Source organism: Artibeus jamaicensis, unplaced genomic scaffold, assembly GCF_021234435.1.
Source record: "Artibeus jamaicensis isolate MK-2021 breed Jamaican fruit bat unplaced genomic scaffold, CSHL_Jam_final contig_700, whole genome shotgun sequence".
In the NCBI taxonomy this organism is placed as follows: Eukaryota; Metazoa; Chordata; class Mammalia; order Chiroptera; family Phyllostomidae; genus Artibeus; species Artibeus jamaicensis.
In genome coordinates this window covers 10,374,827-10,386,280 of record NW_026521930.1, presented here as the reverse complement: position 1 = coordinate 10,386,280, position 11,454 = coordinate 10,374,827, and the positions used below count along the sequence as shown (strand labels likewise).

Sequence of the window (11,454 nt, the reverse complement as noted above, 5' to 3'; positions counted from 1 at the left end):
ACACATCCCACATGAGAGAGCTCTGAGGCCTAAAGTTTCAGATGGGAGGCTGACTCCAGGCCAAACCCTGCAGCCAGTGGAGGAGGCCACTTGTCTGTATTAGTGGAGCTACCATCCTCTGCTGGGCCTGAGACACTGCAAGGACTCACAAGAGGACGGAGAAAAGCAGAATGCATGTGCTATTTAGGAGGGGAGGAGCAGGAGGACACTGGAGCCTCCTGGGAAACTGAAGAAGAGAGAGCAAGAGGCCTTGACCTTGGAGAAGAAGGAGGAAGAGAGAGTGATGAGGCACCTGGAGAGACTGACACCCTCTGGTCAGGCCCATTCCCAGCCTGACTGGCACAAATGCAGGGTCGGGGTGTGTGCGGAGGGAATGACGAGATGATGGGAGACTCTGGAAGGGCTCACCCAGGAGGGTCACAGGGGTTGCTGGCTTCTCCCTTCACATTTAGCAGCAACAGGATGGCTGTGGGTACCCACAGAGCAGGTGTCATGAGGCACTGTCCCTCAACTTCCCAATAAAGAGAATGTGCCCCTTACAACACAGAGCTGTAAGCAAACGAGCGAGCTGGCAGAGTGTAGCTTCCTATTTTTTTTAAAACACGAATCATTTTTTTAAATCAGGTTTTTAATGTGTGAAATCTGAATCCTGTCAGTGACATATACATACCTACATGAATTTGTTTTAGGTCAAACTGTGGCTTCATTAATTTTTAAATTCACAGCTCCAAGCCACTGAGCCAGCTCTCTGTACCTTGACAACCTTTCTTTCCAATGAGATGAGTCCCCTATAACCTCTGCTAATTCCATCATAGTATTTATCACATTGTATTTTAATTACCAGTTTATCAGTCTCCCGCTAGATTGAGGTTCCTTGAGAGCAGGGACCTTCATGTTCACTTTGCCTTGAGTAAGTACTAAATTATTTGCTAAACGAGTAATGAAAAATATTTCTATTCAAATGGTATGTATTTACCCATAATTACTGAGCAGTAATCTATTACTGTTCTATAATCTGACAAAATCCTCAGATTTAAACAAACTGATACCAGGGTTTGACTTAGTTTGTGCTAAATCATTACTAAAATTTGTGGCTTTGGGACATTTTATAAAAACCTGGTACTTGTACACATACTGATAAGAACTTTAAAATTCATCATACATTTACTTTACTTTTTAGCTTGACCTGGTAAATCTTTAGCTTCAACAATTTTGGCTGTTATATAAGGAGATCCTCCCTTGTCTGGGTGATTTAAAAGCATAATTTTTCGATGAGCATCTCTTGTCTTTCCTTTATTGGCAGTAGGGTTTACACCTAGTATTAATGTTGCTTCTGTTTTGTCATTTTTGGTTCAAACCCACCTCTGTAACAGCCACCACTGAAGGCCTTCTTCAAGTGTAGTTCTAGGCTTCCCATACAGGCAGCAAAGAATTAATGAAAATGTTCAAGAAGCCTCACAGATTTTGGTAGACTTTGAAAAACTTGTTTGGCTCTGGCTGGCGTGGCTCAGTGGACTGAGCACCAGACTGTGAACCAAAGGGTCGCTGGTTCAATTCCCAGTCAGAGCATATGCCTGGGTTGCAGGCCAGGTCCCCATTGGAGGGGCGGGAGGGGGGACGCGTGAGAGGCAACAACACATTGATGTCTCTTTCCCTCTTTGTCTAAAAAATAAATAAAATTTAAAAAAAAGAAAAAACTTGTTTGATTTCAGGCTCCATATGCTTCAAAGCTTGCAAAACATAATGGACTGCTCCTGCAGCAGCAGTGGTTGGTCCAGCTGCTACCACTGTACTGGCCATGGCTCCAGCTTGGCTCTGCTGCCTCTGCCGAGAGTGTGATTCATCCCACTCCACAGGCTGTGGCCACCCACTCCACGCCTTTACCAGAAAGCAAGGCAGCCACCACCAGCAAGGATGAAACATCCAGACGCTGGTGCCCTGGGAAACACGGCATAACATGAATCATTTATACTTTGTCTACACAAATACTTAAATACTGTATTGCACCAGCACCCAGTCATGGCTCTGAGCCTGTGTTCTGAGCCCACGGCCAGTTCTGGGGGGTAGTGGGCTGCCCTACCACGTCCACTCCAATCTCCAATTGCGGTAGCAACATTCGGATGGCTGTGAGCAGAGTCCCCTCGCTGGGCAGCAGATGTAAGTGCCCCACCGCTCCTTGGTTCCCAACAGCTGGCTAGTCCAGGCTGTAGGACAGAGCTCCTCACAGTGGGTCTAATTACCAGTCCATGGTTAGCTGGATGCTGTCAGAGCTCATCCTAGTGCCCTGACTCCCTACTGGAGACAGATTCCTCTATTGGCTGGGGAGGGAGGGGGTGCTGCTGTACTTCTGGGGCTGTTACTGCAGGAAGTCCGTCTCTTCTGGGCTGAAGAACATCTTCACCAGGTTGTCTGTTTGTATCCTGTCCAGCTTGCTGTGCATGCAAGCTGGCTCCGGGAGCAGTCAAAGTCCGAAAGAGCACCTTCCCAACCACCTTTTTATTTTAAAAAAATATTTTATTTATTTTTAGAGAGAGGGGATGGGAAGGCGAAAGAGTGGGAGAGAAACATCAGTGTGTGGTTGCCTCTCATGTGTCCCCCACTGGGGACCTGGCCTGCAACCCAGGCATGTGCCCTGACTGGCAATCGAACCAGCGACCCTTTGCTTCACAGGCCCAGCCACCTTTTTAAAGGCCTTCTGGTTGCCATCCTCAAACGCTGCCTGGGATGGGAAGAGTTCTGGTGGGAGAGTGGGTGATGCGATAGATCCTTCGAGGACCTTAGAAGCAAGGAGGTGACCAGATGGCCACAGTGGGGGAAAATGCCCAGGCCCAAAACAGGAGTTCCACAGGGTCTGAGACAAGCTTCCATGGAAACCCTTGCTGTCTGGATTCAGGACTCCTGCCAGGAGAGAGGAAAGGGGGAACAGCTTCTCCTTTTTCTGTCAGCCTTTGAGGCTTTGTCTGCAGCTCAGCCTCCTTGCTGAGGTCTGCAGAACATCTGGTGGCTTCTGGTGTGGTGGAAGGAGGCCCCCAGGGCTAAGCCTGTGGTGAGTGCTCATGGGGGTGAACCCTGGGCCTGTTGCACAACCAACTTCCCTGGGAGGAGGCTGCAGGCAGCAGGGTTTCCTCCCTGGAATGGCCCTCTGCACACATTCTCTTTTGGCCCCCAGGGCAGCCCTGGCAGATGATGTGATGAGAGTTAGGCGGGCCTTCCCCTCGGCCTCCAACCCAGCTCACTGCTTCTTGTGGACTCTGCCATTTGTTCCCAGCCCCTGACTGAGGCCTCTCACACCACCTCCCTCCTCCCTGGCCCTGCACAACCCTGGTACCTTAGAAGAGGCTCTGCTTCCCTGCCCCCTCCAGCAATTCCTCAGGCTGTTGCATTCTCCCTACTCCTTCCTCACCTCACTCCTGCTGGTTTTGGAGTGTTCTGGGAAACTGTCTGGGGGAGGCACGGCGGGGCCTGATAATCTGAGGCCTCAGAGGGCTGGGGTATTTCCTTTAAAAGGGTGACCGATTAAATACTCCTGGCCTAGCCCAGAGCCTGCTGTTTCTGTAAGATGCTTTCAAGCCACCACTTGTTTACAGAGCACAAAGATATATGTATTAAACACCTATTATGCCTTGAGGAGCTTCCAACCCGAAGAGGAAGACAGATGACTGGGGACAAGGAGACAGTACACTGTTCCTCTCTCCGAGGACGGTGGCCAAGCCGACTCCGTGGCCCACTGCCAACCTGCATTCCGCACTCGCTACAGAGCCCCCCATGCCGCACTCTTGCCTGCCCTGTCCTTAAGCCAGGCACGCTCTGCAGTTGCAATCAGCTCTGCACACCAAGTGAAATGCTGAAAAGCAACAGTGGGCACAGAGCGGTGAGAAATGGGAAGAGCCGATGAGAGAGGAAAGGGAAGTGGCCTCTGAGTCCCCTTCGCCTGCGCCTCCCAAGAATTAGGGGTGGGGGTTCAGTGACCTATGCACTGTACTGTGTCTGCCCAGCCTGGGTAAGGTCCGGAGGGAGGAGGCTCCTGGCTGGCCATGACCTTGCTGGGAATCAGCCCTTGTGCATGAGGCTCAGGGTGTTCCTGGCTCTTGCTGCCTTTTACAATACCTCCTCTCTGCCCCCCACCATGGCAGCCAGGAGTCTGAGACTGGCGTGAATGGGGCCAGCGACTCACCCTGGGTCAGGTCCAAGCAGGGTCCATGCAGGGAGGTGATGGCTATGATCTTTTGCAGGGCAGCCTGTGAATAGGGCCACGTTGCTGAATGGTAGGACACATGGAGGCCACAATCCCCATCCCCACCCCTTGCCGTGCTCTCCATGGCCCACAGAAATGCACAGGGCCCAGGGATGTTGGCAGGTGCCATGGGTGAAACTTGGGTGCGCTCATGCCACCCATGAGAGTTCTCCGCTGCTTTTTGACTTGATGGGGCAGATGCTAATCTACATGGGGTCTCCTTTTCCTGCTCTGGGGGCCTTGTGTTGGGGCCTACCCAGACATCCCCCTCATACTATCTATAGCAAACCCCTGCCCAAGAAGGTCCAGGTCCCCAGTGGCCCACAGGACACCACCAGTGCCCAGGATTAGCCCCAGCTATATGGGTCTTTGGACACCCATTTGGGCCTGACTAGGGATCCAGGTGGACGGCACCCCTGCCCTCGTGGGACGCCTTCCAGTAAGGAAGGTGCACAATAAACCAAGTGAACCAGTGGATAAAATAATTCTGGTGGAAACTACCAGCTATGGAAACTGAGTCTAGGGTGGTGGTCAGGTCCACCCTGAGGATTAAGGGCTCCTCAGGATCTGAGCACCTGGGCAGCTCTGGAGGCACCAGTGGATTGGCAAGCTGTCCGTCAGGGTCTGTCTGTACCCCCTTTCCTGGGTCCTGTTCTGGAGTGATCGGTACTGTTCCATTCCCTTAAGGCCCCTCATTGCAACGAAGCCCCTGGTTTTTCCTTTTGTAATTTGTCATCTGGTCCCCAGCAGGCAACGAGACTCAGGACTCTATGTCCAAGATTTCTAGCCTGCTGGACGGTGGGGACTTTTGTAGTAGGGACTCCTGCAGGGGACCTGGAGCCACCCTGAAGCTGTTTCAACATCACCCAGCTCACCCCTTGTATCTGCTACACTTCACCTGGCTCTGAGTTACCTGCCCCCTGGGCCTGGGTGTCCCCTGGGGCAGAGGCTGGTGCTACTCCCTGTCTCAGTCACTGTCCACTCTAAAGGCCAGTGCCTCAGCTCTGAGCATTGTGCTTGGTTGTTGGATGTGCTCAGTAAAGGTTCATTTAAAAAAATGCCATAGCCTCCCAGACCTCAGCAGGGTCCAGCACTGTGAAGCATCTCGAATCATCTCATTTATCTTCACCTTAGCCCCAGAGCTAATAACCACACTGTGGACAGTGGAGACAACACTGCGAACTGAGGCTCAGAGTCCTTAAGAATCTTGCTGAAAGTCTCATAGCAGCAAACAAGTCACAATGTAGACTCCAATTTGCAACTGGTTTAAAACCAGAGGCCATGACCTTGACCTCTACTTTTTTGCCTTCCAAAGCAACAATTCCTTCAACAGGAGGGGCAGGAACCCCAAAAGGGGTGATAGTGGAGAAAGTGAGAGGTGTTCAGTAAAGGGTCTGTTCTCTGGTGGTTGCTCAGTGTCGGGGGCCCACCCTGGCCACAGCAATGGCCCAGGCGGTGGTGGGTATGGGTGCCAAGATAGATGGCTGTGGGCACATAGTGCCCACCTACTCTGATACATGCCTGTGGCTTTGTGTCTTCCAATGAGCCCAGCACAGATCTAGGCACCTGTGCTGGAGCCGGTACATGAGGTGAGCGCCCAGCGCAGCCATCCTGGGTGGCCTTATCCCTGTCTTACGATACAGCAGGGATATGAGTGTTCTTGGTAAATATACTTGATATATTCTTGACAAACAAAAACACAATAAAATAAAACAAATATGCACAAAATCCCACCTTTGTAGGATATAAATATATATACTTTCTAAAGTAGCTTTAATGTCACACAAGCAGCTTTTGAGCCTAAAGTGAGAAAACAGAGGTAGCTAAGAAAAGCCCCCTAGGGGCCTTTGAACTCCCCAAGACTGTGCAGGGCCCTGCTGTACCCTGAGCAGGTTTAGCAGCTATGAGAAGGGCCCTCGTTCCTCAGGAAGAGCCAGGAGGCCGTCCCCACTCCTTGGAAATCTGGTTTCCCAGGGGAGTATAGGAATCTCAGCCCAGACCACCGCACAAGTGAAAATCCCCTCAACCCCTGTTCATTAAACTCCGACCAGAGAGGGGTGCTCTCCCCAACAGACCTAGAACCAGCTTGCCCTGCGGCAGAAAGAGTTCAGTCAGCAGGCTCATCTCGAAGGATGGTGAGGAAACGCTGGCCTCCTTCGCAGAGAAGGCTGTGCACAGCCCGGTACAGCGCCAGCCAGGCTGGTCCCAGTGGCTCCTGTGTGCTCACCAAAGGGAGGAGTTCTGCCATCAGGACCTGGGATGAGATGCAGGGTCAAGGTTGTGGGAAAGCCTTGTCCCAGACAGGTAGCCCAGGGCTCCACAAGGGGTGGGGCAATTCCAGAGCAGGCTTTGGGGCACCATACTCCAGCCCCTCCCTCCTCCCAAAGCTCCCAGCTCTCTCCAGTGCTGGCAAGTGCACAGGCCCAGAGGCTCCCATCCTCCTGGGGGTCCTGTGGGGAGGAGCATAGACAGGCTCTTGAGCTCTCACAAGACTCCAGACCTGGAATCTTCCCCATGGCCCAGGCTCTCCTGGAACCCACACCGTCACCTACTCCCCACCTCCCACTCTGGGAGTACCTTTTGCAGGTGGATCTGCTGGTCCAACATGCCCACCCGAAGTCTGAGGGCTGCCAGGGTCTGCAGCTCCTGGGTGCTGGAGTAGAGAAGCAGCTGGGGGCTCCAGATGGAATCTGCTCCTCCTCCACAGGACGGTGAGGCCCTGGGGAGTCTCCCTTCAGGCCATGGGCCTGGCTGCTGTTCCACTACTGCTGTGAGGACAGGGGGATGTGGCCTTATAGGGTGACAGCCAGGCACCTCTTCCCCACTCTTCTCTAAGGTTGCAAAGTTTTCCTTTGCCTCCCAGATGAAGCCCTATTGTCCAGTCATCTCTTGCAAGGCTAGGCCAGTTGTTTGCCAATACTTCTCTGATTCTCACATGCTACTTTTTCAATAACTGGACAGATAAGCAAACTACTTATAGTTGTGGGGCTTTGTGTGCTGGGAGACCTGCCCCGACTGGTCCCACAGGACAACTAGGGAGAACTCAGAGCACAGTGGGGTGACAAGGGGAAGGGTCTGCCTGCCTCTGCTCCTAGCTGGCTGTTAAAGTCCCAGTGCTACCTATGGCTAGAGGACCTTGACCCCTGACCAGACTTCAGCACGGTGGGTGGGGGTCTCACCTGTCCGAAGCTCCTGTAGCCTGCAGAGACACTGCCCGACAAGGGCCTGCAGTCCCTCCAAGGTAAGCAGGCAGCGGTATTCCTGCATCCAGTCCTTGGGGTCTATGAAAGGGTCAGGGAGGGCAGGCTGGGTCCAGGTTGGTCCTGCAGCCTTCTCTACCCCAAGACCTATATCAGGGTCCACTGACCTGTTGTGAGTTCCTCCACCATTCGCAGTCTCAGCAGCAAGCAGGCCTTTTGCAGGCGCCCCACTTCTGCCTCCACCTCTGCAGCACTGAGCCCAGAGCTGGGCCAACCTGACTGGACACAGGTCAGGGAAACTCCCCTGTGGTCAGTGCCCCCCCACCCCCAAAGGTAGGATCTGGGAGTAGCTCTAACCCTTCTAGGAGTTGCCCCTCATTCTAGGAGTTCTGTAACTCCTAGGAAGTGCTGAACTAGATACTCCCCCACCCCCAACCACCCTAGCAAATCCAGCAAGGATACAGTCATCTGCATTTTCTGGAGGAACTGGGTTTTGGAGGACATAGTAGCATCCATGGAATCACTGGTCTGTGTAGAGCTGAGCTGGGCCCACAGGCTGGGATGCACACACGGGCGCCCCAGGAACCAGAGAGAAATTGTTATTCCAGCCAGCTGGGCTGGGCCTCGGGAAGTAGGCAAGGGTCAGGGTAGGGGCTTCAGCCTGGGGTTTCTGGGCCTGCTGAGTGCCAAGAGGGTCCTTGGAGGCCTCGAGGAACTAAGAGGACACAGTCCAGAGAGCTGTCCCACTCTGAGAACTACTAGGAGAGAATTTGAGGAAGGAGGGAGGGCCTGGCAGTGACTGGTTACTAGGATGACTGGTAAGAGCTCTCAGTGCTGGCTCTGTGCCAGGCATAGTACACAACCTCAAAGGAACCACCTTGGTTAACATCTCTACAAAGCTAGTACTATTATTAGCACCTGCACATGGAAGACAAACTGGGACTGAAAGGCACCAAGTGCCTTGCTCAGTTTTATAGCTGGTAAGCAAGTAGCTGAGCTGGGAGCCTCAAAGCTCACTATGTCTAAAGTGACCATGGCAGTCTGAGCCGAGCAGAATTTAATACAGTGTCCCCACCTAGCAAAGAAAGCAGAGGGATTGTTGGAAAAGTCTTACCAACGTGGCCCCTTCCCCGTTCTGCACGCTCCCCTGGCTTCCCCTCTGCCTCCACCCAGTCCCGAGACTCAGGCTCACCGGGAATTCTGAGAAGCCGCCTTCCTGAAGGCCGTGGGTAGCCGCAGCAGGGTCCTGTCAGGGAAGCCGGTGCTCTGAGCAGCCTCGCCCCATTCTGGGGCTACAGACCCTACTCCCTGCTCAAAGCCCAGTCAGGGGTGAGGCTAACCACTCCCACCCCCTTGAACAGTGTGTCCAGAGTGACCCTGCGAGCCAGCCAAGTCCAGGCCTGCCACAGGGTACCCAGAGAGGGTACCACAAGCACAACCCATCTTGAGCCCCGCAGCTGGGTGGATAAGAGAACAGGACATTGGAGAACCAGGGAGGAGAGTGGAACAGGCCCTAGCTTATCAAGGCTGGCACATTCACAGCCAGCTGTTCCATTCTGCCAGCTTCAGGGCATGGGCCTCATGGGTAGTACTCCAGAACTCACATCCACCTCAATGTCCTGCCCTCCCTGTCACCCCAAACCCTGGACTCCAGCGCTAGCCAGAGTCTAATCAGGCAGAGAGCAGTTTCTCCAGTGAAGGTCTGGAAACCTACCCCTTGTCTTTGAGTGTGAAAGCTTCTGGGGCTTGAGGAGCAGCCAATGGAGCTATTTGTTGGTCCCTGAGGCTTGGCCCAGGCTTGGCATCTTGGGTCCCTCTCCCCTTACAGGTCTGATCCCCGACTGACAGAAGCCTGGGCTTAGGGAGGCCCTTGGCAGGCATGGTGATCTGGTGGATGCCCCTGGGGGGTTTTGTTTCAGAAGCTCGGGGTGGGGCAGGAGCTGTGGTAGCAGAAGTGGCAATGGACCCAGACTTCAGGCTGGAGGACTTCTCTCTTTTTCCAGCCTTAGAAATGCCTTTTCGAACCTGTACAGCCTTCTCCAGTGCCTGGGTCAGAAGCTCCAGCTCCTTGAGGTCTTGGGGGCTGGGTTTGCATGCTGTGAAAACCAAGACATGTGGTGGTCTTTCACTACTGTCCTTCAGGAGGGTCCCTCACTACTGCAAGCCAGAAGACAGGCCAGGGGCAGCACCTGGGGGGTGGGTGGCTTAGGTTTACCTGGAAATGGGGCCTCTTCATTAGTTTCTAGCCCTGGGGTTGGCTCCGGAGCTGGGGTCTTGGCTGGTCCCCTGTGAAGACACAGGGCAGCCTGTGGCACCACAAGAAGATAGAGCTCAGGCCCAAAAGATCCCACAGGGCCATGTGATCTGGAAGCAAAACCGCAGCCTCAGAGCCTTCAGGGAAAGCGGGGGAGCCCGATGATCGGCAACTCGGAAATGGGCGCTAGGCCTGGCCTCTCGGCCCGGGCATTCTAAGAGGGCTTCTGAGGGCGCGAGGGAGGACTAATTGGCGGTCGGGGTCCGCGTACCAGGTCCCCAGCAACCGCCGGGAGACTTGCAGGCTCCGCTCCAGCTCCCGCTGTCGCTCGGCACAGGCATCCAGGGCATTCCACAGCTCGGCCACCAACCTGGAAGGGACACACCGGCAGCTCAGTTCTGGAGCCAGCCTTTCTCGGGCCGTGCTCGCTCCGGCCACGCTCCCTCCACAGCCCTGACCCTACCGGTGAGAGCAAGAGGAGGGTAGCATGAAGGATGCAGTCGTTCTTCAGGATTTGCCGCGTCGGAAAGTCCCACCCCTTCCGGGCTGTAAGACAACCCCTTCCGGCCGGGCTACCCTATCGGATCCCAGAGTTTAGGACCCTCTCCATCCCAACTCCAGGGCTTCGTGTCCCGTCTTCCCCGGTGATCTACAACTTTAGCCTTCCTCGGGTAACGGACCTCTGATGCTGCTCAGGCGTCTAGTGTGGATAATTGGGTAGATGGTGGCGTCTGTAATGCCATCCGTAATTGGCTTTCCGGTTGGCTTCTTCTTTGTCCTTATTGAAATCACTGTGAACTGGGGCCGACCTGCCTTGCTGACCCCATCTGGCATAGGGTGAAACACATGAAGGGGCACAATCTGTATTTACTGAAAACGGTTGCTAGAGGTGTGGATGAAGTGTGTGTTGGGAGTGGGGTTGAGGAAGGAGGGAGTGTTCACTTTTGGACATACTGACAAGGTGATGACACCAAGAGGAGACATCGGGTAGGCACCTGGGTGGAGAGGGATGAAACAAGATGGCCCAAGGTGGGACACGTGTGCATGGACAGGGACAGGTGAGGAATGGATGATAGGACTGCAGAGACCAGTGTCAAAGAAGCAATGGGAGGCTATACTAGGAGCATGTCGGAGGGATGGGGGATGGGGTCTTCGGTGACTAAGGGAACGAACACCTTGAATGGGAGGAGTATTGCAGGCAGCAAGGCCAGTGTAATTGGAGATAAAAATAGAGATCCCGGAGAATCCGAAAGGACAAATCTTGGGAGAGAGGTTTGTTTAAAGATGGAGAGCTGGCCATTTTATAGTCTCTAATAGGAAAGTGCTGCCGCATAGGGAAGAAGGACATGGAGGGAAGTTGAGGGGACAGGGCAGGGAGAGAGGTGGGGACTCAGGCAACCCTGGGACTGTTCTTAGGGTGGCCACTCACCTGCAGTGGCCCATTTCTCATGCCCAATAGGGGAATGCTAATGCCATTTCTGCCAAAAATAAGATTCTCTGTGAGGTAGGAGGGGAAAATGCTTCCACTGGTACTTCGGAGATCCCATAATACAGTCACAGGGCACCAAGGTGATGGTTAGGACTTGAGGAGATGCAGGCAGACAGCACCAGTCAGGAGCTATCAAGGTGACCTTTAGAACTTGGGGAGACACAGGGAGACCCCACACTATGGTCACACAGTGTTGTGTTCCACTGGAGTGGTTTTCTTCTACAGGTGTAGGCTGGGAGAAGGTAGAGAACTGGGTTCACCCAGAGTTGAAATTTTG

General features: G+C 53.7%; 1 protein-coding gene and 1 pseudogene across 3 annotated transcripts; both read right to left on the bottom strand.

Moving 5' to 3' along the window:
• Positions 1–1,169: 1,169 nt before the first annotated feature.
• LOC119058156 (mitochondrial import inner membrane translocase subunit TIM14-like) lies at positions 1,170–1,800 on the bottom strand (annotated as a pseudogene).
• A 4,188-nt stretch (positions 1,801–5,988) lies between these two features.
• On the bottom strand, positions 5,989–10,207 carry TEDC2 (tubulin epsilon and delta complex 2). 3 transcript variants are annotated; one of them, XM_037157396.2, is made up of 10 exons: positions 10,152–10,207; positions 9,960–10,058; positions 9,650–9,720; positions 9,149–9,530; positions 8,627–8,680; positions 7,897–7,990; positions 7,602–7,713; positions 7,414–7,515; positions 6,812–7,002; positions 5,989–6,488 (listed from the first exon to the last, which is right to left on the bottom strand). In XM_037157396.2, the coding sequence occupies exons 1-10, from the start codon at positions 10,175–10,177 to the stop codon at positions 6,342–6,344; spliced, it is 1,278 nt and encodes a 425-aa protein (XP_037013291.2). In that variant the 5' UTR covers positions 10,178–10,207; the 3' UTR covers positions 5,989–6,341. The 3 variants fall into 3 exon arrangements, with proteins under 3 accessions (XP_037013291.2, XP_037013292.2, XP_037013293.2); XM_037157397.2 differs by having other exon boundaries at positions 6,812–6,999; XM_037157398.2 differs by lacking the exon at positions 8,627–8,680.
• Positions 10,208–11,454: the final 1,247 nt, after the last annotated feature.

Coding starts and splice junctions, on each gene's coding strand:
- TEDC2 (XM_037157396.2), bottom strand. CDS start 10,177: ATGCTACCCTCCTCTTGCTCTCACCG. Junction 9,721..9,959: donor CGGCGGTTGCTGGGGACCTG/GTACGCGGACCC, acceptor GTGTCTTCACAG/GGGACCAGCCAAGACCCCAG. Junction 8,681..9,148: donor TTCACACTCAAAGACAAGGG/GTAGGTTTCCAG, acceptor CTTCCCTGACAG/GACCCTGCTGCGGCTACCCA.